The following is a 27,006-nucleotide window of genomic DNA, read 5'->3' on the forward strand; positions in this document are numbered from 1 at the left end:
CCACAGACACGGCTCTGACACACACACTCCACAGACACGGCTCTGAAACACACACTCCACAGACACGGCTCTGAAACACACACTCCACAGACACGGCTCTGACACACACACTCCACAGACACGGCTCTGACACACACACTCCACAGACACGGCTCTGACACGTACATACATGGCTCTGACACATGCAGTCTATGCTGTGACTTTTCTCAATACCCAGTTCTGTGCTCAGAGTATTTAATAATGAAATAAATAAAGAATAAATAAATGTAATGTAATGTAATGGCTACAGTGACATATCCCATAAACTGATTTAATGACTAATCATATCAAATGCTCTACTAGCTCATGAAATGCAACCCAATAAGAGAAAACATTAAAGAAAAGCATCATAAACAGCCTGTTGGTTGAGGAAATTATATTTTATGCAATTGTCAATGAGAGGGAAATAGATCCTGCCTGTCTTTTCTACATCTAATATTATTTCAAGTTATTCAAGTTATTCAAGTAAACAGATCTTTTTGATACACTTTCATAATATGTATAAGTGTGAGAACCACAGACAACCGTACTCCTCAGTATTTAGCTTTGTAATTGCATGTATAAGCACAATGTACGTATCACCTCTGTAACACCAGTGCTAGAGTAATGTTCCCATACATAGCTGATATAACAGTTCTGCAGTGCTTGCGTGTGTGAGCCGAGGCACAAAGGCTACAGTGTAATGTGTAAAGTGTACCGAGGCTCTCCACGTCTTTGAGGGGGTTTACTCCAGGGGACAGGATGAAGAAGATGGGAGTGGCTGGCCCGCTCTCCTCGAACGACTTCTCCAGCTCCACCCTGGTCCCGTCCACATACCTGGGCCCCAGGTTCTCCTCCACGTAGTTCCTGCCGTAGAACACAGTGAGTCTGAGAACAACAACACAGCACAGACTGGGGCTCACATGGTCAGAAATTTCGTCACATTGTGTGCTGGGAAAGCTGATTATAGCTGCTGTCTCTCAATAGCTCCGTGGCAGGGCAATTAGCATCCACCCCATTTCCTCTCAGTGCTCAGTGCCAAGGCACCAAAAGGTCTTTGGTACGGCCCAGCTGGGCACTGAGCCCAGGAGCCTCTGCAGCCGGTCTGTGCGCAGGGAACACCAGGCCACGCAGCCCTTATGAACGCGCTCTTCGTCTCACCTGAGCGCGTAAGTCATCCTGTCCGGCCGCAGAGCTCGGAGCATGATGAGCTTCTGTAAGGAGCTCTTGTTCTTCCAGTCCTGAGGGAATCTCTCCCGTTCAGGACACTCGGATTCCACCAGCTTCCTCCAGCGCTTGGCCGAGCCCTCGATGTCCCTGTCCAGACCCCGAAACTCCTCCAGCGTCGATAATGTCTGAGGACATCACAACGCATTTGTGTGTGCCGCCAATCACCCCGTTCATTTGCCGGATTAGCTTCAGTGTTCTTATTAGCTATCTACTCTATAAGGAAATGTGCAGTGAGCCTCACAGTGGCTTCAACGCCACACAAACAAAGGTAGACCTCAGCTATCACGTTAAATAATGTAATTCATTGGTGTGTACTAGCATTTCCATCTGCATTGGTGAGGGTTCTTCTGAACAATTGCTGTCATTTATCTGGGCTTACCTTGATGGCACCCCAGGCCTGTGGAGACAGGAAACTGAGCGGACTCCCCCTGCTGGGCTCCACAGGAAAGCGCAAGAGGAAGTCCAGCTCTTGAGTGTCAATCGACCCTCTCATCAACAGAATCTAACGAGAGGAAGGAACGCATGGATTGGTAAGTGAGAGCTGAATTCCACTTCGTAGGAACAGAGCCATGCATATTCCAATCTTCGAAGCACAGTATGCATATTGCACTTTTTAAAGCACAAAGGACACTTTGCAGATGATGGTCAGAATTTAATTAAAATCTGATGTCAAATTTGACAAAAAAATGAAAATATTGGTGTTTTTCCTCACAAACACAGTTTGACAAGCTAAACTATAACAAAAATAAAGTCAACAAAGTGCAGAAAAAAACATTGTACATGAAAGTTCAAAGTAAGGACAAATGTTCACTGAGTCCAGGTCAATGTCTATTTAATGTTTCCGGCCAAAACAAACATAAAATTGTAGCGTCTGATCTGGGGCTGCTAACACCATAACATTAACCCCCAAAATGTATGTATCTGTAACAGCAAATGTGTAGCTCTCGGCATGTGAATGACTGAATGCACCGCATCACCCCATGAACTATTAATACGATGCTACAAGCACTCTTCCTCATCCTCTTCCTCCCGGTATTCGTTCTGACACAAGTGAAGGACAAACCTTCCAGGCCTAATGTTACAGACAACACAGAAGATGGCGCCTGACATGTATTTGCATTGTGCCAGCAGAAAGCACACCTCCTATCAGACAGCATATCCCCAAAAGAAGTGGAGAAGCCCAGAATGAATGGTAATCAATAGGAGGGGTGGGCCCTCGTCCTGATTCCAGCTTTTAATTGAACTTAATGTGGGGGGCAGAAAAGTGCTGTGACTGATGGGAACGACAGGGGGTCGCGACCCTGGGACGGGCGGTGTCCACTCCCCCACACTCCCCCCCTCCTCCTCCTCCTTCGTCCCCTCACCTGGAAGGCGGCCTGTGACAGGAAGGTGAGCCTGTCCCTCTCGAACAGGCCCTGGCTGGCGTACAGGAATACCGAGTAGGTGACGGTCTCGGCGAGATTGAGGACCCGCTCCGTCACCTCCTCCGCCTTGTCCGCCCGCTCGATGGCTTTGTGGAACACGGTGTTAAAGGTCTGAAACAGAGCGGAGCAGCGTGGGTACTGAGGGAGCGGAGGGGTGATAGATCACACAGGCTGCTGTAATCGCTCCCACGTGAAGGCCCGTGCTGGAACATGGAGTGGTTCGTTTACAGTGGTTATACTCTGGGAGTGCCGGTTTACTTAATGACATCCGGGCAGAGACTTCAGCTGCTGCCAAACGTCCCACTGCCCATGAGTCTCTGCTCTGACTGACTCCAGCTGCACACAATAAGAAGGACAAGCTCTCCTGATAGAACAGGATGAGCCTGTGGCTCTAAAATCAGGTCTTTTCCCCATTAAGAGCCACATCATTTTCATTATGTTTCAATACATGCTCTTAATCTCTACATAAACTACTGAATCAGGCTAGAATAATGTCCATCCTTGCTCAGACTATGTCAACTATTATAGCTTACATATAACAGCTGGGCTGTCGTTAGTACTGTACGTATGCCCGCTATAATGCCGGTGTTGCCTTTGGCAACTGCACCTGAATGAAGCGTTTTCAAAATGCCTGATCTGATTAGTTTCCATGTCCCCTGAAACCTGGCCCTCTAGGGTCATCTCCCGTTAGTGATGACGGAAAGAGTCACCAAGCGGTGTGAAAGTGAAAGAGTGCAGTGTTTAACCTTGAGGGAGAACTGGTACATGGGGTTGATGTTCCTGAGGTCGCAGATGATGAAGTAGAGCAGAGACGCTCTCTGGGCTACGGGGCGGTAGAACTCGCGGGCGTCGTTGATCTTCGTCTCGTTCTCCTTGGCTTCGTCCACCTGCGCGTCACAGAATCCATCAGTCGTTCACTCACCTGCCGCCTGAGGTGACACACTACAGAAACCAGCTCTATAGCACCCACAGCCCACACACTTCACCCTGAAATCACATCTGATAGGAAGCTTTCTGATGGGTGCTGCATAAACCTGCAACTAGCACTATGGCCATGAAAGGATAGTGCAAGCATAAACAGAGAAGGTAATTAGTTCATAAATGGGGGCTTAATTGTAAAAAGGTAATCATTAAAAGCAATTAAAGATGATACACTGTTACATTCAATGAAGGATCACTGTTAGGCAAACTACTTATCCACACAATGTGTAAACAATGAACTGCATATGGAAATGTGCATAAAAACACTATTTGTATTTATATTTTAGTCATCAGACAGCAACAGGCAACGGCAAAAAGTATTTAAGGAATTCTATACTGACTGGAACGAAAAAGCTTACCGGATATTCCTTTTTGAATACTGAAATATACATGTCAGAATTTGATACATAACTTGATACATAACTAGTTACAATCTTTGTTGTTACCACTCAACAGGATACTCAGGACACCAAGAGGACAGACAAGAAGTTGGACTCTCTCTCACGCTGACACCTCTCGATCACAGCTCTTCTGCCCCTCTCACTTGCTTCTCCAGGTAATCCCAGACAGCCTCGATCAAGTTTTTATCTGATACGTGGCCTATTACTTAATGGGCCAGTCTCACAGACACAGATTAAGTTTAGTCTTGGACTTAAAACTCTGGGACCTGTCAGTCTCTCACTCTGATATCTGTGGTTCTTTCACCCTGGGACCTGTTGGTCTCTCACCTTGCTGTGGATGATGGCAGCCATGTGTTTGGTGTGCTCCAGTTTCTCCACCAGGTTGGTGTCTCCCAGGAAACTGCCCTCTGCGGCGGACAGCCTGGTGAGCAGCTCGTCCTCCAGGACCTTCAGCTCGATCTTAAAGTGGTTCTGCTGCATGGTGAGCTTTGACTGCCCCCCCATGAACATCAACATGTATGAATACACACACACATAGACACGTATGAACACACACACATACACATGTATGAATACACACACATACACATGTATGAACACACACACACATAGACACGTATGAACACACACACATACACATGTATGAATACACACACATACACATGTATGAACACACACACACATACACATGTATGAACACACACACATACACATGTATGAATACACACACATACACATGTATGAATACACACACATACACATGTATGAACACACACACATAGACACGTATGAACACACACACATACACATGTATGAATACACACACATACACATGTATGAATACACACACACATAGACACGTATGAACAGACACACATACACATGTATGAATACATACACACATACACACGTATGAACACACACACATACACACGTATGAACACACACACATACACACATATGAACACACACATACACATGTATGAACACACACACATACACATGTATGAACACACACACATACACATGTATGAACACACACACATACACAGGTATGAATACACACACACATACACACGTATGAACACACACACATACACAGGTATGAATACACACACACATACACACGTATGAACACACACACATACACATGTATGCATGCATACATACAAACAATACACATACTGCACACATGCTATATGTACACAAGCACACACACACCACCACACAAATGTATGTACAAACAAAAACATACTGTACATACATGCACAAACTTACAAACAGGGACTCACAGGCATTAACCACCACAATACAAACTTACATATGTATATATACTGCACAGAAAAAAACACACCAATCCATTACTAATCCCAACCAAGAAAAATCAGCAATGAGCCTACTTGCAGGACTGAACTCACAGACAGACCCACCTTGAGGGCCTCCAGGTCGGGCCTCTCCCGGGTCACCACCTCCCCCAGCAGCTGCTCCTCCAGGCCCCCCCGGGTCACAGTGAAGTTGATGAGGGTGGTCTGGGCCTGCAGCTCTGGGGGAAAGTGTGGGTTGGCCAGCTTGGTGTGGAGGAGAAGCTGGAAGCCACTGTGGTACTCACACTCCTTATCACCAATCTGGATGTACCTGGGTTTGAACACGGACAAACGCACACTCAGTTACTTCCTGATATGGCATCGACAGCCTGATAATATGAATGCTCTGATCCTTGAACATGCGCAAATGCACACACACACACACGTACTCGCATAACAGACATGCAGACACGCACACACAATTTCCTTGCTCTTGCACTACAACCTTTTACTGTAAATAATCATCTGCAATGGCTGGTGCATTAGTTCAGACATGTGCTCATCTGAATAAGCTGAAAAAGCACTGGTTTAAAATGTAACCACAAGCTAACAGGCTGCAGGCAAATCTTAAATAAAACAGTGTGCCAATATTTATCTGGATCTGCGTTTCAATTAAATTAGGGCCAGCCGGAGGAATGCAGAGTTTTTAATTTTTTTCTAATTACCCTGTAGTTGTCAGCCATGGCCCCAATTTTATGGCAAAGGTTCCTGTGGCCCGGGCCTGGTTAAACTCTATATCTTCACAAGACGGAATTAATGTACTATTGATGGAACCATTACTCCACCAAATTAAAGTCCCGGCTGATGGATCGGCCCCTGGGCCTCCATCAGACATGAAGGGAATAATTAGTATTCATTACTTCACACTCTACAACATTCCAATTATTAATGAAGTTCAGCCGCGGAGGCGCGCCGAATCCATCACGGGCAGTACGGCGGGCAGTATCAATCACCGCGCGAAACAAGAGCGCCTCATCTGCGAGGAATAAACTTATAATCACGTCTCGCGCCGGGGACCGAGGGGGCTCGCAGGGAACGCTTGCAGAATGCCCAGGCGCGTGTTTGATATTCGTTTGGTACGCGGGCCTGTTAACACCATCCCCTCCTCCCTCAAACGGGCGTTTGATATTCACGCTCGCCTCTGACTCCCCTTGTGACTCTCGCGGGGTAAACGCGGAACTTCTGACGGCCGCGGACCGCGCGTGGGGCGGCGGCTAGAGCAACGAACAGGGTTGTGGGTTCGCATCCCGAGGGGAGAACTATTGCTGTTCCTGGCTAAGGTAAAACATGTTATATTGTGTTTTGGTTTATATCCACCTGTATAAAAGGCTTATAGAAGGAATACAAAACACAGCAATGATTATCCTCCATACAGCTCAGATCATTTCAATGTTTTAAATCCATTAAAATCACAGAGCAGCCCAATGCAGAATTATAGCAACACCTCAATCTCTATTGACGACTTATCGTAAACAGTTCATGGTACATATCGCTATGGGGACGTCTGGATGTAGCGGAACCAAGTAACACGTTCTCCACTTTAGTGTTTTTTTTTTAGCTCGTAGGAAGGATTGCCATATTGGGTTTAATGGCGAAGGCAGACAGAACTACGGTAACCATCTGTCTGAACAGTGAGCCAGGAGCAGAGTGGTCCCTCGATAGGGGCAGAGTCTGTGCCTCTTTATTGGGAGCGGTGTGAAGGTATACGCTAGCTCTGGGGCACTCTGAATCAGCCGCTCAATATTCAACACACCCAAACACCCAGAGCAACGGCGAAGCCGCATCTATCACACCCAGCCGTAAGTGTGCAATCAATACACCTGCCTCTCAGATTCAACGCACGCAGCGCAAATTCATCTATAATTTAAAAACTCTGCAATCACACGGCGTTCTGTCAGAGGCCTGCACCGCTGCTTCTGTGCGCCGGTCTCCTCGGGCCATTCCCGGAGAAGAACCCCGCTGCTCTGTGGCTGGCAGACGGCAATAACACACCGGCTCTTTTACCTGTCCAGTTCAGCAGGCGCACACATATTCAACATTCACCAGTGCTGGAGAGGGTCATTACAATATTACCCTACATTACATTACATTATTGGCATTTGGCAGACGCTCTTATCCAGACAAACAAAGTGCATACCCATAACCAGGGATAAGTTCGCTGAAAGACCCTAGAGGGAAGTACAATTTCAACTGCAATTTCAACCCTACCCTCAGAAAAGGGACACACTGGAATAGACTGGACACATGGTCTTCAGAAGCCATGGCAGAGTATGCAGTGATAGATGAGGTTTCAAGAGCTCCACAACGGGTGGAGACCTATGTCCGGACCATTCACTCATATGACGAAGATGCGTTTCCAACTATACAAGAATTCTTTGATTTGGTTCAACTTAGAGAGCTCATGCAGTCTCCAGTCATTTCCGAAATCATGGAGCCTCACTGTCATTACCAGCAATGTGGTTCATCACTTCAAGCCAAACCTTAAGGGTCACAGTCAAACAGGTTTTCAGTCTAACATCAAACAACCAACAGACTGATCTACTGATAATGGTCTAACTGGCTTTAAAAAAGGATACGGCAGGTCCAGTATTATGTTGGTAGTATATGCTCAGAGAATGAAGCCTTGTTGGACACAAATTGTAGGACACTCAACTGCTGACCAATGTTCTGTACAATATTAGTAAAAAATATACAAATGAGAGTGCACAAAGGACTTGTAACAGCAGAATGACACAGAATACACCTCTCACCTCCCTCTCTTGATGGTGTTTCTGCCCATCAGTTGGTCCAGAACTGGGTCCATCGTCTCTCCCAAGTTCTCGATCAGAACCGTCTCCCCGGTGGCCAAGGCCTGCTCGATGGTTTTCAAGTATCTTCAAATGAATTTAAAGTTAACTGCTGGAAATATCTAGAGCTGTTTGACTACATTTTATGTATTGGACTTATTCTCATTTCAACACTCCTGTTCTGCTGATCTAATTAAAATCTGTGCACAAAATATTGCTGAAATTGAAAGATGTCTGTAAATTGTGACCGCAATTAATTTTGAAATGATCCATATTCTGCATATTCTCTAGTTAATTAACTAGAAAACAGTCAGCACTGCACATGCCTCTATTTATTGCCCAATTAATAAAGCCAAATTAACGAGCACTTTGTTCTTGTTAAACAGGACTTCCTCCGGTCCAAAAAGGAGGTGTCCTCTCTCACCCTTTGCGGCCCAGTTGGAGCACCTTCAGGTCCGGGCCCAAGCGGTTCCGGAGCCATTTGCTTGCCTGCTGCTGGGGGTCGATGAGCAGTGGCCAGCGCTCACAGTTGGCCAAGATGGTGGCATTCTCTGTGGACATCCTGTCGCTTGGCAACCCCTGGTTGTGCCAGGCAGCCAGTGTGGCGTCGTCTGTGAGCATGAGGACAGGGTCCAGGCCGTCTGTCAGGGGGATGGGGACCTGGAGCAGGAAGCGTCAACAGGAAGTGGCACACAGACCGGAATGTGTGTGTGTGTGTGTGTGTGTGTGTGTGTGTGTGTGTTTACAGATGGGTAAAAGCGACTGCATTTGTACGGTGTGCAGTGAGTAAAGCAGATCACATCCCAAATTAGAACCTGAATTCTTTCCAAGCACACTTACAGATCTATAACAGAATACACATGATAAATGTTTTGGTTTGGATGTACAAAGCACTTATAAATAGGTCTATTATAAAAACAGGGTTGACTTTGGGTGTGCTTGATGCATAACACATACAATTTATGAATACATCACTTTTTCCAGAGTTGTTCAATTTCATTTTAAGCTCCAAAAAGGTAAGCTACAAATCATATTTCCGAAAAAAACTAGGGGGCCCTTTAAAGAAGTATTAATACACACAAGCCCTGGTCCTGCACAGTATGGATTGTGAATAGTTGCCGTGCCTCCTGAGACTGGAGGAAGGGGATCCACGTGGCCTGGAGCAGCTCCTGCCGGTATCTGTGACTGAAGAAGCCCACGTAGGAGAGGAACGCGGCCGTCAGGAGAACGTCTCCACACAGCGTCTGCTGCTGCGCCTGGAACTGCTGCACAGCCTGCGTCCAGCGCACGTTCTCAGCCTGCCCAACACACACACACACACACACAGGGACACAACACACACACACACACACACACACACACACACAGGGACACAACACACACACACACACACACACAGACACACACACAGGGACACAACACCCACACACACAGACACACAGGGACACAACACACACACACACAGACAGACACGCACGCACGCACGCACACACACACACACACACACACACAGACACACAGGGACACAACACACACACACACACAGGGACACAACACACACACATACACACACACAGACACACAACACACACACACACACAGACACGCACGCACGCACACACACACACACACACACACACACAGACACACACACACACACGCTCAGTGAATGCAATAACAAGAACTTAATCGACTATACTCCACTGCCATTCATAACAGAACTTGATGGTATATACACACCATATTTAATCATATTTATCATTTAAATCTCACAGCCAAAAACACTATTCCTATTCAATAACAAAGTTTAAAACATTTTCATTTAATTCCAGTTCATCTGTTTTAATCTATTTCACTTTTTATTAGTCTGCCTCTGCTGAAAACCATTTTACGGTGCTTGTGATAACTGCACTTGTTATGTGTATGCCAATGCCCACAGATTAAAAATTCAACAGCATTGCACAGCGCTGTAGAAATACTATATGCTACAGCCACATGTCTGTGGTTCTAATAACCACACAATAATGCATGTCAAAGTGTGGGAATACTACTGTCAGTCATCACTAAGTGCCAATAGAGCCCTGCTATGGGATGGGATCCCCGGAGACCCACGTGATGCAACACAACTGTTGTGGTCGGGGGATGTGTTTACTCTGATGCTGGGGCGAGCGGATTGGCAAAATCAAGTTTGCGGGATAAGCAAGAATAGCATTTCATATATTACAAAAAAAACTGTATAAATTAGTACATGGTATAATCATGCACGTAAGAATGTAACCATCTAGGTTGCAAATGGCATTTATCATTAAATCTGGAACCTGATTAGTTTAATTTCCGACCACTAACCATAATGTAGGCCTATAGGCCTATGGTTCATTTAATTTGAGGATATTGACCTTCTTGCATATGTCTAGGCCCATATTGTTGATCTACACATTACATCAAAGACATGTTTAGGGGCAGCACACTGTTTTATCTTTGATCACATCTCCGCAGGACTGCGTGGGAACTGAACAGAACCTCTGCGGAAGAGGCCAGGAATGGTAAAAATGCTGTGAATATGGGCGGAAATTGGATTAAAAACAGTCCCTCAATGTGCCAACATGGATGATTTAGGAAAATGTCCCAGTATGATCTGAGAAGGCTCTACTGCTCTCATGCAGGTGAGGAAACTGCTTTAGCAACAAAAGGAACCGAGATTGACACAGACGTTCCTGTGAGCTCTGGCTGTGGAGCTTTGCACATTCTGGACAGACAGGTGAGAGAAACTGAGAGACAGGTGGGTGGCCACTGTGCAGTGAGTGGGAGAATGCCCTGCCGACCAGCACCCTGCTTCCATGAGTAACACTATGGCCTCGCTCTCTGTGTCATACGCTTGGGTCCCATTGGGTCCCTGGCTGCAACTAGCACTGACAGAATCATCCATCCAGACAAAACCAGGTTAGGTGGACGACCTTGATCGCAGACTCTTAGTTTGACAAGCTTGATGACAGGCCCTGGATTCCCTCGATTAAACTAGACCTCTAGTGGCAGGACGTCCTCACTGCACTCATTTTACACCGAGACAGACACATGATACAGAATAAAGTACAATACCCACGGGGCAAGGGCAATGAAGTGTACAACTACAATCCCCCTAAACCGGCTTTGAAAGTTTCACCAGAATATCACTCCGCATCAATTTAGCATTAATTTAAGACTTCAATAATATTACTGTGACACCTCGACAGCACTAAATCATGCGTGACATTGCCTTACAAGGGCTCTGGAGCCAGAACATGTCGCATTATAAATTCTCAGACAGTTAAAAATCACTATCATTTTACCCTAATGCATTATGGATTGCCTGTAATACCACTCAGTCTGGGGTGAACTGTTTTTAATTTCCAACAGCTGTTGTGGCTTTGAAGTAAGTTAATGATTAAATATAGACTGTCTGATTTATTAGTCTAAACACCACTGCTTCCAGGTCAATGGCAGAGAGACAATATCATTTGTCTTGATATGTTTAAAAGCCATGCTTTCCCATCCTAATCATATTAATTATGGTGAATAAGAAAGTTGGATGTTTAAAATAGAACCGCTAAAAGAAATATTACTCATTTTATTTTCACATTATCGATAGTAAGGTTTTTGGGGTTTTCAAACATTCACAAGTAATTTATAGCAGCAGACCGTGAGAGTATTGGAGCACTGGAATGGAAAAACACTCCTTCGTTTTTCACAGTTTACTAACACACAAGACAGTCATCTTTATGCACATAGTATTTAAAATGGCTTATAGCACTGTTTCCTCTCATTCATGTTATAAAAATCTAAAGATAGGTCCAAATAATGTAGATAAAATTATTTTTTATATTACTGAATAATATTATTTTTCTAGCCATGCATAAGTAGATTAACTTTTTGAAAAACTGAAGGACATTACTTTAAATTAAATTCTTAAAGAATTTGCACTTTGGTATTTGACAGGAACATTTTGGGTCTGATTGATAAGAGGTGGGAGCACCCCAGAATAAAAAGCACTGGATGCAAGGTCACCTCCAGATGATAAATTTCTGTCTAAGCGCTTCTACATTTAAGTTTCAGCAAATACTTCATTGAAAAGTTATGAAAACAATAGAAAGCACTGAGAGTGAAGAGCTGTTTGTCTGGAGCCCTGCTCTTCCCAGGCCCTTGAGCAGTTGGTGCGGTTGTGGCTTTGACATGCCCATCCTCCAGCTGGGCCCTGCCCACCTGCTTCTCCAGCTCAGTGGGAAGGTCGCTACGCTCCGCTCCTTCCTTCCCGTCTCTCCTTCTGGCCGCTCAACCACATCCCCCCTCCCCCTCCTCCCCCCACTTCCACACAGACCCCGGCCTTCCCACGTCTCCGCACCCCCGCGTCCCCCCTCCGGCCCGTCGAGCGGACCAGCGATGCGGTTCTCTCACCCCCACGCCCCCTCGTCCGTTCCCCCGGCCTCCCCCCCACCCCCAGCCTACCTCCAGGCCCTTGACCAGTCGGTTGGCCAGCTCGATGGTGCGGTTCGTGCGTGTCACTTCCTCCTGGCAGCGCACCTTCTCCACCGCAGCCTTCTCGAACTGCGCTGTGAGCCCCCGAAGGTTCACGTCCAAGTCCTGCACAGAGCCCGGTTTAATCCAGGGCAGAGTCAGGACCCAATCTCATTACAGTGTGCTACTGGAAATTACATCAAAACAATGAGGCCAATATTCCTGAATGCTGTCATTTATTTGCCTAATTTTTTTTGTTTGTATTCAACTGCCTTTCAGCACCCTAACACCCTAAACAGAGTTTAGCACATCTATTCAGCTACCTCTTGGTTTAGTAAATGGACATAGCAGAGAATAGAAGCCCTTGATAACAGCACTGTAACTAAATAAAAAAGATATTTAAAATAAATGAGCGCATACTCAGGAGTGTTGCTTTGCTGTTGCATATTTAAGCAGTGTGCTGTGTTACTACACACTTACACAGGAACACGTTACTGCCCGGTCATACTTCGTGCAGTGATGCAGAAGAACAGAGCGCGGCTGTACTCACGTGCACTTTCTTACGGATGGTGAGGAGCTTTGCGGTGGCAGTCTCCAGATCAGTGTTAGCCTGACACAGAGCCTGTCTCTTCGGTGCAACATCACAGTAAACCTACAGGCCAGAAACACCACTGAATTTTAACCTAGCCAAATGTGTGAAAAAAGATACTAACGTTTACGTACATCTCTATAACCAATGCAGTTTTCATAACGACAGAGCAAATGCTATTTTCTTACCAGGCTAGTGTGGTATACTGGTTAGCAAATTATTTTACATATAAGGCTAGAGGTCCAGTTTCCAGGTGGGAACTATTGAGCAAGACACATAAAGTACCTGAATTACTCCAGATACAAAGCACCTCTCCAAATGTAATGTATCTACCATAGCCATATTGTGCATCTGCCCAGCAACCAAATTCCCCGTAAGACTTGCATTAATTAAGGACATGAGGTCACGGTTGAGGCCATTGGCCTGTAACTTCAGTGTGAATGGCTCGCCATGGTCTCACCTCGTAGTATCGCACGATGTTGATGATCCAGGCGCACAGTCCAGCTGCAGCGAAGGACTTGGTGCGGACAAAGTCGGGGTTGAACTCGGCCTTGCTCAGGTACTGCTCCCTCACCACGTTCAGGCTCGTTTCGGGGATGTGCTCTTTGTTGTACGTCACCAGGGCCTGCAGGAAGTCATCCACCTGAGGTGGGAGGAGCAGGAGGTTAAATTTGTGGGGTGAGGGGTGCGGGGGTCAGACAGGCGTCAGTCAGGGTCTGTGAGGGGTCATTGGGGGATCAGACAGGCATCACTCAGGGTCTTTGAGGGGTCAATGGGAGATCAGACAGGCGTCAGTCAGGGTCTTTGAGGGGTCAATGGGAGATCAGACAGGCATCAGTCAGGGTCTGTGAGGGGTCAATGGGAGATCAGACAGGCGTCACTCAGGGTCACCTTGCCCATGAAGACCCGGGCGGCCCTCCAGCTTCGGTCTTTGGGAACACGGCCGTTTGGGGCCAGCAGCACCATGACAGCAGCCGTCACGTTGCTCACTGCCAGAGGGGGGGTGGGGAAGGTCTTCAGCTCCGTCAGATTCACCTTCAGAGGGAGGAGGTGTGTTAACCTGAGCCACCATGCACTGGACAAGCTCTCACGTCTTCAGCAAACACTCAATGCAACATGGGCCAGATGTTAGGAATGACACTATGGCCAAATATTCATTTATTCTGTTCAATGGCTGAGGATACAGTACTGCTTATTGACCAAGCTTTGGACGTGAGTTCCAGTCCTGGAAGGGGCAACTCTTGATAATGATGTCAATTTAACCTCAATTTTGTCAATACATATTTTGTATAAAAATCTGTAAATATATATACAGGTTGTATGAGTATGGGTAAAGGAACTTGTACCTTGCGCATCTGCAGTGACCATCTGTCATTATGACCGTGTTTACATGGTCTTCATGACCAGTAATTTTTACAACATGATTTTATTGAGCGGCGGTCAGCAGTCAAGAATATGTTTGACAGTGTTCATTGGTCATCCTGACTGAAGATCAATCTGTCATGTGGCTGCTATTTAAAAGAAATGTAGACTTTGATCGTATATCTTTGGCATATGAACAAAAGTCAACAGTGAATTGCAGACAATACCTCTCATTATTGCAATGACAACAATTACATTGACACAAACACATTAATAGCATTAGCATGAAATATTGTCTTCGAAATGAGAAGAATTTCCTTGCTGCACTGTATAACATGCAGTCCTTGCTTGGTAAGCGCACTTAACCAAAACCCACAACGCCCCTTTCACTCCCACAGTAAAGATACAGACATAATTGCAGACAATCTAGCAATCATAAATGTAACCCTGGATGCACACAAACAGAATATTACCTAGAAGAACACACTGCCCTAGACACTTGTTTCAGTGCATACTGCAACAATATAATTGTGTGAGCTGTGAGCTGAATGCATAATGCTGAAGAGAACTGAATGCTACAGTACATGATTTTCAGCAGTATATTTAATGTTTGACCTGCATAAAAAAAGATCTATGGCAGAAAACAGACAGTGTTCAGTAGAATGCACACAGTGACCAATCAGAAGCTGGTAGGCTTGAATAGCCAATGTGCGGGCTCTTAGCATGGCGGTGACACCGCCGAGGATGCTGGGAGGTGGAGTACCTTGTTGAGCGTGTCCAGTGCTGCCGTGGCAGCCTCTAGAGCAGGCTCTGCCTTGGCCAGGTCTGTCTCACAGTCCCTCTGCTTCAGAGACACCTCTGCCTGGATGGCTGCAACCTGTCACCATAGCAACCAATAAGCACGTACGGTCGGACATTATTTCATATCGCACATCAGCTGGGATTCAGGGAGGGTGCTCTGTCTTTAAAATGTCCACAGGGACCTGAGCCAAAAGATGCAAATATGATAGCAACACCCATGATTCACAAATCATTCAAACATCTACCTTGTTGACCCTAACCATTTTGAAATTGTTATAAATATTTTTAGATTTAATTTTTCCATTTTGAATGTTCAGTTAGACATAAAAAAGAAAATTACTGGTAAGCAGCCTACATACAGTTGAAGTTATTTAAGCAAGTATGTAAGTGAACTTTATGAAAATGTTATTCATACAGCCACTGTAGCAACTATTGTCCATTGTAAAAAATGACAGGCAAACCCTGCAGAATTCTATTCTCTCTATTCTCATGCAGAAGGCTGAACTGCTGACCTTCTGCTCCTCTGCGTCAGCCACGCGTCTCTTCTGACTGACTTTCTCCGTCTGAAGCCCGATCTTGGTCAGCAGAGCTTCAGTGTCTCGGCTCTTAAGGTTCAGCTCCACTTCCTGTGAGCTCAGCTTAATTTTCAGCTCCTCCACCTAGGACATACAAACACTGTTAAAGATGTCGCACTGCTTCGGAAGAAGTGCTACCATCAAAACCTTTAGCCCCACACCAGCGTTTCTTAATCGATGCAAAGGGACTCAAAATGAGTCCGCTATTGTGTATTTTACAGATTCCCGAAAGGTCCTACAATACAAGTTTGGGTGCCGATTTTAAAAAGTATTTGTAACATGGGTCCCGACATTACAAAGTTTAAGAACCAGGCCTACACTAATCAAATGGATGGTTTAAACCAAAATTGCTTTCTGCATTAGACAGAAAATTTGAATTCCCCCTCCTTGATTTTCCCCTCAATCTGGGATTACCAATCACAACTTGAATTCCTTCCGGGCACTGCAGGGTTCTAGAGAAATTTAGGTGAGCGCAGATGCGCATGAGTGCCCTTGGTGTGGTCAGCTGACTGCTTAATGGCCACTGCACTCTGCCAGCTGAGTTACCGTGGATACCGTGCCAGGGGATGGCACAGCTGGGGCAGCTGGCACAGGGACCCTATGAAACAGAGGAGTGGTGTACTAATTCTGAATGACAATTCCAAACTTGATTTACCCCTCCCTCAAAAATGTGCATGGCTGGCTAGCCTCACTGCAGCTAAAAAGATGCTTTTAAAGACGGAGGCCACCACATTCACTGGGTAAATAGCTTTCTCCAAATTATTTACATGGAAACATCAACCGCTCGGATTCATGGAGCTAATCATAACAAATTAGATGCCTGGCATTCAGCAGCTGCTGCTGTTTTTATTATGATTGCAGGTGTTGGATTTACATTGTAAAACATTCTGTATGAAAATTTTCCTAAATTAAAAACATTTGATAAAAAAACAAAAAGTGGAGTGGCCAATCATCAGACTCCCAGGCAGTCAGCACTGCCGTGTTTTAGATTCAGGACAGGCTGAAGGATCAAACACTGCACTGTGTTAATGTAGATGTAAACCGGATGCATAAACTATCACTTTTCTCCGCATGTATCTTAAAGATACTCATCTGAGATTGCTTGTGAAAAGCACACTCCAAATTGAGTTTATTATTATTATTATTATTATTATTATTATTATGAAGACCATATTTAGAGTACCTGCTTAAATTACAGCATTTATCAGAAGCTCTTATCCAGTGCAGTTGAATCAGATTACATATTTACACACAACCAATTTATACAGCTGGACATATTTACCAAACATTTTACCAGTAAAGCTTGAGTACTGAGCTCAAGAGTACAACACCAGCATCCCCCTGGGAATGTAACTGCCAGTGTGAGTCAGGAACCGTTTTCTAACCATTACACAACACTGCCAGGCTGCTGAATGTTGAATGTGTCCTTTTTTCAGGCATTAATCAGAGAGATCAGGCTAGAATGTGACTGTTCACTCTGATGGTGTGAAGGTGGCAACTAAGACTAGGGATTTTGGCTCACTGAGACAGTTCTGTTGTCAATACATGGAGCAGCACCTAAACTCTAATCACGAAATCAGCTCCACTTACAAATTACACTGTCCCTCCACACCTTATTTAAATTCTGCACATCCACTATAATTAAATCAGTCTTTGGCGCATTTACACATATTAAAATTCTTCAGTGTCTGAAGCCATTCAAACACGGTGAATGCAGTCCCTGCCACATCACGCAAAAATGATCATGATTATTTTTATCGACAGACACAAGTATGGGGATCAGCAAATCGGTCCAAATGGTCTTTCATTATTACACGGTCTGCGTGCCCTAAACGTAGTTTTACATCAGCGGAGAACTGCAGGAGTGACACCCCAGCTACAGTAACACAAAATGTTCTCACAATGTTGCTGCAATGTAGTGGCAGCGTTTATAAGGAGGAAACGTTCCAGTAACGCTGAGAGAACGCTGCTGCGGCCTACCTGCGAGGCGGTGCTCTGGAGCTTCTGCAGGCCGGTCAGGACCCTCTCTGTCTTGCGGCCCAGCTCGGCCCTCCTCTTCCCCAGGAGGTTTGTGTACAGGGTGATTTGCTGGAGGAAGCTCTTGGGGGTGGTGTAATTGTGCCTCTTCTCATTGCGGCGGTATTTTTCACTCGCGCGGTTGACACTGGTGTGAACGTGGGCCATGAACAGACTGATGGATTCCTGGACGCCAGGCTGTAAAAAGGCAGCAGGGCCCGCCGCGACGGGCTGGATTGAGTGGAGTTTAACGTCCGCGGCTGATGGGGCCTGAAATATTATCTTCATAAATTCTGAATTCATCTACAAGTTTTGCCATTTCGCCCGGCCAGCCTCGACTTACTCAATCTGAAATTTAGGTGCTGCTAGCAGAAATGATTGGGCTTTGAAACCACTGTGAAAATAATGCGTTTTGAGCCCCTGACATGCAGATTGTAAAGCAGGGCCACTGTTTACATTATCCTCCGCGTCCTCCAACTTTCTCCCCTCTCCTCGCCGACGCCCGCGCGCTCCTAATGGTTATTTATCGCGCGATGCTCCAGTAGCAGGCACTTTAATTAATCACAGCCTGCCGGAGATCAATTAATACAAACACAAATGAGCTACAAATGCGGGGAGCAAACCTCAACATCATTTACAAAGCAGAAAAAAAGAGAAAAAGAAAGAAGAAATGCTCTCTGCAGCGCTGGCGAAAATCGTTATTAATTAAGACCTGACATAATAGTTCATGATTGCACGCGTGTCCATTTCATCGATTTGTGCCGAAAACTCTGATTATTAATAAAATGTTTAAGTTTGATAATTAAACTCGCTGACAGGTACTGGAATCCATACACGCTTTTTCATCTGTGAGGGGAATGGGAGCAGGTTGGCTGAAGCACTGGCAGTCTGTCTCATTATCAAACGCATTGATATCCAGACCTCTGTGGCCCAACCAGCACAGCTTGCCTGTTGTCAATTATAGATTTCCTTGGAACGCATTCTCCTCAAATTCCATGACATATACCCTTTTCCAATAAATCACATATCAAAATTGTGTACATTAGAAAATCTGAAAATCAACATTTTCATGTCAACACGTTCATATGGATCAGATGTCATTTCTTCTGCTACTCCTGATCTCTCTTCTTGCCTCGATGACACCCATAACTGTTTCCCCTGCACGACTCAGACACTAACTGCATTTGGGAGTGCCTCATTACAGGCCTTCTGGGGAAAGTACACTTGATTGAATCATTCATATATGTTTGTATTTTGTGTAATATTGCCACAGTTCAAATGCCGCAGTATGATGGTTAAGGACTTCTAAAGCATGGGCTATGCAGAACTACACTTCTAACATAGAAGTTACAGGTTGAATTCTCTGATGGGGCAATGATGTTGTACCCTTGGGCAAGGTACTTAACCTCAATTGCTTCAGTAAAAAATATTGAGCTGCACAAATGGATTACATGTAATGTAAAAGCATGTAAAAGCTGTTCTGAATTTAACTTACTGTCTGGTCAATATCAACATTTCTTTAGTATTTTAAAGTTTCATTAACTTAACAATCTTGCGATTGTGATGAAGAAAAAAACATAAAACTAATATTTAACTGAAAGAAGGATAAGACATAGCTGTTAGGCTGAATCTCACACATGCTCCAACAGTCCACAGCAGACAGTTTAAAACCGTACACATTCTCTAAACCAACAGTACAGCTGGCCTTTCAAACAGGACCTGACTACTGTAGGCCCACCTGATCCTCTAACTGAGACTGGCACAAAGGCAGCTACAGCCCAGAGGTCAGAGCACAGAGCCACCAAACTCCATCAGACAGGGGGGCTCATTGAGACAGGCAGCAGCTGGCCGTGTGTCACAAGGCCCCAGAGACCCCCCTCCCCAGAGCCACACCCCCAACCTGTCACTTCTCCTCAGAGAAGGTCACCACCAGCAGACGCCACTTCCTGCCTGGAACAGCTGTGTCACCTCAGAGGGTCACCGTGCCGTTATTAATTCTCCTCGCCCCATTAGCATAAATGATCCCGGTCGCTGATCGTTCCACTGCCGAGGGGAAGACAATAACAGGCACACGATCCTGTTCTGCCACCACGGTCACTGTGCATCCAATTACCCATTCGTCTCTTAGTTAGTGCACAGCTAATCATGAGGAATCTATTGAAAAGTTCATACATCTGCACTCCAGTAATTAGACAATGATAATTAAAAGTGTAACTGAAGCAAAGACTTCAACAAATCAGGTCTCATTACAGAATTATATTTTATAATTTTCTTTTAAGCAATATACATTTGTAACACTTGAGAACATATGGGAAGAACAAAAAATGGGCTCTCCATTATTGAACTAACAAACAAACAAATCAAATATAGTACAAATATTGACCAAAAAGCCAACCAATTAGAACCATTTCTCATTTACCAGCAGCGTGTTAATGCAGCTCTGTACACTGGGCCTAATGGGATGTCATTTTTAAATCTGGCCCTGTCCTGGAAGGCTGGATTGGCCTATTATTCTGAGACAAACTTTCTGAGCAGGATGCAGGAGTGTCCACACTCATCAGTGCAAACGTTCAGCTTCATCTGATCCTTAAAACTACTGAAACCATTAGCAGCAGGACACAGTCCTATGGTTCTACACTGCCCAGCATGAATTTATCAAAATACCCTGGAGACATTTTGCAGCAGAAGTATGTAATATCGGGGTGTCTCGGTGGCGCAGCCCGCAGAGCACTGATCGCATGCTCATTGTGAGCCGCGACGTCAACGGTACGAATCCGACCGTCTGACAATTTGTCGCATGACTTTCCCTCTCTCTCGCCCCCATTCTTCCTGTCTCTATATACTGTCCAATAAAGCTGAAAAAGGCCTAAAAAATAACTTAAAAAAAAAAAGAAGTATGTAATATTTGCTATGGATTATGTTTTACATTATCCATTAATACAATTACAAAGACATGTAATTATACACTGTGGCTGGCAGAAATAGCAGCTCAGCCATTGTGTTACCCCTCTCATGTCAAAGTGCTAAAGCGAAGCAGGTGCGTGTTTGGTTGATATTTCAATGTGAGAAAACTCTGCAGGAAGAGGCCGTTCTGGCCAGTAGGGGGCCCTCTTCCCCCTGGACCAAACAGAAATAATTACAGGTCCCACTGCACTTTTCAAACGCGTCATTTTAACCCTGCTGTTCCCACAAAATTGGCTCTCTTCACAAGGGTGCCAGAACTGGGGGGTCCAAACACCGAGAAAAACATGCTTTTTGAAACACACTGTAAGTGTAATGCATTTTCAAAAAGATTTGAAATATAGGATTTTGTTTATAACAGCGAATCATCGAAAAGATGTGGCCCCTGAACCCCCTTTCTGCCGTGAGATTGCACACTACCGCACTTACTCGCTCCTCAACAACTGAGATGACAACCATCCTGGTAGACCACACAGCTGAAAAGGAGCATGATTCCTATAACAGGGTGTTATCAACTCCAAACGATTTATGCATTTTTCTAACATGTTCAACCATTACTACATTTATTTTACTGGAAAGTGATACAGTATATCAGAAGGCATCATGCTAGAACACCGTGTGAATGTTCGTTTAGAAGGAAGGGTGAGAGACTGAGAGGAGGAAGATAAAATGCAGGAAAAAGAGAAGAGAGGGGCAGGAGAGTGACAGAAGGAAAGAGTAGTGAGATAAAGTGTGTCGTGACGGGCGGGTGGCGGGAGCAGGTCTCACCTCGATGCCCTCGATCTGCTGGATGAATCTGCGGCTGACAGACTGCAGGGCCTCGGGGGGCCACGGGTGGAACCAGTCGATGGCGGAGCAGTTAACCAGGGCTGGGAAGCGCCGGGCCCTGACACGCAGCCTGCTGCCTACAGGAGACAGGCACAGCACCACCTGGGGAGCAGGGACACGGAGCACCGGTGTGACCAGAAATGCCCCCACTTTACACATACACACACAGACATGTGTGCACAAACACACACACATAGACACACTCACACCACACACACACACACACACACACACATACATGAGTGTACACACACATACAAACCCATGTGTCCACAGCACACACACACACACACACACAAGCATAGACATACACCCACACACACTCTCACTCACAACACACCACGCACACACACACACATGCAAGCACACATAAGTACACACAGATAATTGGAATGTGTCACAGAAATGAATGAAAATACCTAAGAAATTTTGGAATCATGTTACACACAAATCACATGTCAAATGCAACAGGGAATGTGTGTGTGGCACTAAAACATACACAGACACACACACACACACACACACACACACACTGACATCCTCACTCCTCCTGTGCTCACTTCCGTGCTGTGACATGTTCAGTGATCTTCAACAGATGGAGAGAGTGACGCAGGCCGGATTTACACATCAGCTGGGTTCTGCTGGACCCCAAGATTCTCCCTCTTCTGCCAAACTCCCTCTACCTCACTCACTGGGACAGACTAAATGCCCTCAGCAGTCTAATGCGGGCATTTAATCATCCATCTGTAATGGCCTGCCTTATCTCCAGTATCCAAACCAAACTTGAAACACGCCACTTTAATAAAATGACAAAGCAAAAACATTTGGCAGATTTTGTATTTTCCCTCCAGCCCAAGACACACAGTTTTAAATAAGAAATGGAACGGCCCTCTTTCCGCAAATTCACTGTACTCCCCATCCCCTCATACACCGGGTCCTTCTCTTTACTGACTGACATACTGTAGACAACACAACCAGGTACATCCCCGGTATTTACTCTTAAGGACAGCATTTATACCTCCTGAAGTGAAGTTCACCTCCTGAGCACAATTGCCTCACAAAAACACAGTGTTATCAAAACTCAGTGATATTCCAGCATGGTGAGGAGGCTGAAATGATGATGTAACATTTCTCCACTAATCACTGCACTGTCCCTCCAGCAAGGGGCACTACATACTCACAAAGTCACTCACAAAGCCCCTTTCACTATCCCTCGCTCCTTCTCCCTCTCCCCTCCCTCTCTTTTCTCTCTCTCACCCAGCAGTATTTCGGGTTCTTGTTGCTTGCAGACCTGAATGATTCTTTTGAGTGATTGTGCTTTACACTGTTATGGTTTGGCCTTGCGCACAGTGCCTGAGGTACTGGACTGTATGTAATATTTATTTTTTTATTTTATTCGGAAGATTGCCTACTGGCGCTCAAGGATGTCAGATTGTATCACTGTTCAAGCAATACCCTACAACACTCTCATTAAAAAAAGGACAACAGATGAGTCTATAATAAATAATCACATGAAAATATTGAACATAAATTTTGAAATCAGAACTTAAAATGGAAAGGATCAAGCCCGTTTTATGTAGTGTTTTTAGCGCTATTTGACCGAACCTTGAGCTGCTGCCGGACGCGGTCGATGAAGAACCTCCAGCAGTTCTCTCTGCGGTGCTGCAGCCCCAGAGCTCGTATTTCAGCCTGGATCGCAGACACAATACTGTCCACCTCCTCCTCACTGAACAGGTCTGGGATCTCACCTGGACACGGAGGTAAAAGGCACAGGTGCTGTAAACTGAGACTGACAAAGCACCCAATACAAAGCTCTACTATAACAATCCATTTGTGACAGCTAGGCTACATTGTGTAGCCATACCGCTAGTATTTGTAATTATGCATTTATCTCTCATGAGTGGACCAATAGTATGGCTATTAAATGAAATGGAATTAACTAAAATTAAACTCTGAATGGTAATTAATTAATTCTATTTCCAGATTCTTAGACAGTATGATAGTAGAAGTAATTTAATGAAATATGAGACCTGCTAGACCATGACCCATCAGAATCAGTATTAAGCATGTATTGTCTGTAATGTTCTGGTGTAATAACTGACTGTAGTGCACCCTGTATTAAACTCAGCACAATAAGATTGGGAAAAATCACTAGGAATCTCTAACCAGTCTTGGCTAAATCTGTGGCACCCAGAACAGCAAGGCCTTGGGAAAGACAATCCATAATTGTCACATCCCCCACTTTTTCACACCATCTGTGATCTCAGCAGAATGTCTGCTTCACTGACAGGCAGATCAATTAATAAACCTGTCACCTAAAACTATCACAGCAGTGACATTAGCTTCTGGGATGAGAAGAATCATTTGTTTCTTTGGTGTTGGAGACCAAGTTTAGCATGGCGGGCAGCTTTCTGCTTATGGTGCCCGTCGGGGTCTGATTGTGTGGGAACTCTCAGGACAGTTTGGGGGTTAGGAGCCTGATGGGACTCTTCCTTCACAGGTCTTACCTGAGGCCAGCAGGTCGTTGATGAGCACCAGGAAGCGCTCGTCTGGGATCTGAGCGTCGGTCAGAAGCAGCACAGTGGGCAGGTTCTTCACACCGGTCTTCATGTAAAGACCAGCTAGGTCCACCTGAGAACCACCATGAAACTCTCTCACACCCACCTTGCATATCATTCCCTCTTACGCAGGGATTTGTTTTCACATCACCGTTTTCCTATACTATTCCCATTTCCGTACTAGTGTACTGTATGCTGCTTTCTTGGTCAGCTCTCCCTTGAAAAAGAGGTGAAAATCTTAAAGGGCTGTCTCCTGGATCAATAATATAAATAAAAACTCACCATGAGATCGAACACATTCAGCTGACAGCAACTAAAAAATTCACACAACAGATTTTTTTGAAGCTTACAGTATTACCCATTCACAAAGACAAATCCTCTGAATAATTATTCATTGAACGAAATGAGTATTCCTGAAGCCTGAGAACAGTCAGCACAGTCAACAGGGTAAAGACCTGTGAGCCGTGGCTCCGTTTAGCAGCACTGCGGTTAACCACAATTTGAGCTTTTACTGCATGTGTGTGAAATTATAGGATCTGCCACGCTAATCGAGTATTGAAATATATTCCTGAGGTCTTAAATGGGATCTGACAATTATCCCCTCTACAGTCAGTAAAAAGGTGAACAGAACTGAATCGGATCAATATCCCGCCAGGAGCAGAGGGGCTATTGATCCTGGGCATGTTGGCTAAAAGAAACCATGATCCTTTTTAATTAATCACCGACCTGTGGGATTTATCGCCCGGGAGCTGCAGAGTATTTAAAGACACACTTTACACAGCGGGCAGGCTCCGGGAGCTTAAAGCCATTAGCACACGGATGGGAAATCACCACTGCTGTACGGCTTTGTCCTTAAGAAACGCTAAATGCTTTCAATGACTTGGAGCGGGCAGTACAGGATGGGACGAGGATGGCTGCTGGATGCCTGGCCTGGGATAAGTGATAGTGACCGCTTTGAGACAAGGGGTTAGATTACAGGCTTGGGGCAGTTAGCAGGTAACTGGTTTTGGATAGCTGGTGGTGGTTACCTTCAGGTCCTGGATGCCATAGACTGGGATAGGCAATAGCGAGTACTTTCAGACAGGGGTTTGGTGACAGGTTTGGGACCGTTAGCAGGTACCTGCTCTGGGATTGGTGACGATCGTTACCTTCAGGTCCTGGATGTCATAGACTGGGATAGGCAATAGCGAGTACTTTCAGACAGGGGTTTGGTGACAGGTTTGGGACCGTTAGCAGGTACCTGCTCTGGGATTGGTGACGATGGTTACCTTCAGGTCCTGGATGCCATAGCCCTTGCGCAGGGTGATCTGGAAGACGTTGAGAGCGGACAGATGGGCGGCGAGCCGGGTCAGGCTCTGCTTGCCACTGCCTCCCACCCCCACTAGCAGGCCGTAGCCCCGCGAGGCCTCCAAGATCCGGCTGATCCTACAGCTGCCATCAACATCACGCACAAAATGCACTGTACTGTAGTACTAGTAGGTAACAATTATGTATAGTTGTATTAATATTGCATGTTATTCTTATATCAATAATACTGTACCTGCTCCCTATGGCTATTTTCTGAATAATTTATCAATTCTATGCACCCATCTCATAAAAGTAGCTGCTTACCATTGATTCTTTTTCAAAAGGGTTTTCACAAAAGCAGTAAATACACCCCCCCCCCCCAAACAAAAGAAAACACACACTAAGAAAATGCCTCTTAGCCATGTTAACTATGTATACTTGAAAAAAATCGAACAGATCTCTAAAATCCACTTACACGTGTTGCATGGCATCCTCAAACAGCACCAGGTTCATGGCTGCATTCAGCTCATTATAGCTCTCTAGCGCCCCCTCCAGGATGGTCCTGAGTGTGTCCCATTCGGTGACTGGCATGTAGTGGGACTCCCCACCCTGGCTGAAGTGGCAGTAGATGAGAGGCTGCTGCAACAGGGTGTGCTTCTCTACCCCCTGCAAACACGGGGTAATTCAGCAGCCTGTACTGTTGTATACATATCTACTCAAATGATACAACAGTGATACAATAATTTGTGTTGGCTGTCAGTTGGTTAGCTCGGTGAATCCCAACCGGGTTCCTGCCCAACAAGAACAGGGTCTCAACAGGGTCTCATTAAGCACTGGGAACCCCAGAATGAAGTGATCTGGAGGGCTCTCTGCTGAGATGTGCTATAATGTACCTCAAAGTGCTTGCGAGCAGTGTCCATCTGCAGCTTGTGGAAGAGCCTGTGGTCCTTGGGCTCCACCAGCTTGTCAGAGTACACCCTGCTGGTTTCATGGAGCCAGAGCTGCACCAGGTCAGTGTCCTGCCTCAGACACTCCACCGTGGAGAAGAGGAGGCCCTGCACAGACAGCAGTGAATCACTACAGCCAGGAAACTGGACTGGACAAATGCTGTAGGGAGCATGTTAAATATTTGGTGGGGTGCTGCTGTTCTGTTTTGAGGAGCATTCTCAGCCTGAATGGATTCAGGAAATGTATGCAATCAAGCCAGTGGACAACATGTATAAGTGGACATATTGTCAATCACACTGGATAAGTGCACATGCAAAGCATATAAGGCAACATACAGGCAAACAGCATAGCATAGTGAGGACCACAGTCCTGTAGGTGTTTCATCAGTT

At 45.4% G+C, this 27,006-nt stretch overlaps 1 protein-coding gene across 1 annotated transcript in view; it reads right to left on the bottom strand.

Moving 5' to 3' along the window:
• The window catches only part of si:dkey-233k19.3 (dynein axonemal heavy chain 11), a 74,906-nt gene that overhangs the window by 11,001 nt on the left and 36,899 nt on the right, over nucleotides 1–27,006 (bottom strand). Inside the window, exons 50-72 of the mRNA XM_061231278.1 lie at nucleotides 26,563–26,724; nucleotides 26,145–26,335; nucleotides 25,651–25,813; nucleotides 24,332–24,455; nucleotides 23,430–23,572; nucleotides 21,765–21,926; nucleotides 18,000–18,233; nucleotides 15,957–16,103; nucleotides 15,407–15,520; nucleotides 14,173–14,316; nucleotides 13,742–13,924; nucleotides 13,243–13,344; nucleotides 12,684–12,818; nucleotides 9,329–9,502; nucleotides 8,629–8,864; nucleotides 8,169–8,291; nucleotides 5,485–5,689; nucleotides 4,382–4,546; nucleotides 3,419–3,559; nucleotides 2,613–2,783; nucleotides 1,628–1,750; nucleotides 1,180–1,373; nucleotides 737–885 (exon numbers count right to left, since the gene is read on the bottom strand). Of these exons, the coding sequence (XP_061087262.1) occupies nucleotides 737–885; nucleotides 1,180–1,373; nucleotides 1,628–1,750; nucleotides 2,613–2,783; nucleotides 3,419–3,559; nucleotides 4,382–4,546; nucleotides 5,485–5,689; nucleotides 8,169–8,291; nucleotides 8,629–8,864; nucleotides 9,329–9,502; nucleotides 12,684–12,818; nucleotides 13,243–13,344; nucleotides 13,742–13,924; nucleotides 14,173–14,316; nucleotides 15,407–15,520; nucleotides 15,957–16,103; nucleotides 18,000–18,233; nucleotides 21,765–21,926; nucleotides 23,430–23,572; nucleotides 24,332–24,455; nucleotides 25,651–25,813; nucleotides 26,145–26,335; nucleotides 26,563–26,724 (3,685 nt within the window). The remainder of the gene's footprint in view (nucleotides 1–736; nucleotides 886–1,179; nucleotides 1,374–1,627; nucleotides 1,751–2,612; nucleotides 2,784–3,418; nucleotides 3,560–4,381; nucleotides 4,547–5,484; nucleotides 5,690–8,168; nucleotides 8,292–8,628; nucleotides 8,865–9,328; nucleotides 9,503–12,683; nucleotides 12,819–13,242; nucleotides 13,345–13,741; nucleotides 13,925–14,172; nucleotides 14,317–15,406; nucleotides 15,521–15,956; nucleotides 16,104–17,999; nucleotides 18,234–21,764; nucleotides 21,927–23,429; nucleotides 23,573–24,331; nucleotides 24,456–25,650; nucleotides 25,814–26,144; nucleotides 26,336–26,562; nucleotides 26,725–27,006) is intronic.

The sequence above is a fragment of the Conger conger genome, chromosome 1 (genome assembly GCF_963514075.1).
Source record: "Conger conger chromosome 1, fConCon1.1, whole genome shotgun sequence".
Classification (NCBI taxonomy): domain Eukaryota; kingdom Metazoa; phylum Chordata; class Actinopteri; order Anguilliformes; family Congridae; genus Conger; species Conger conger.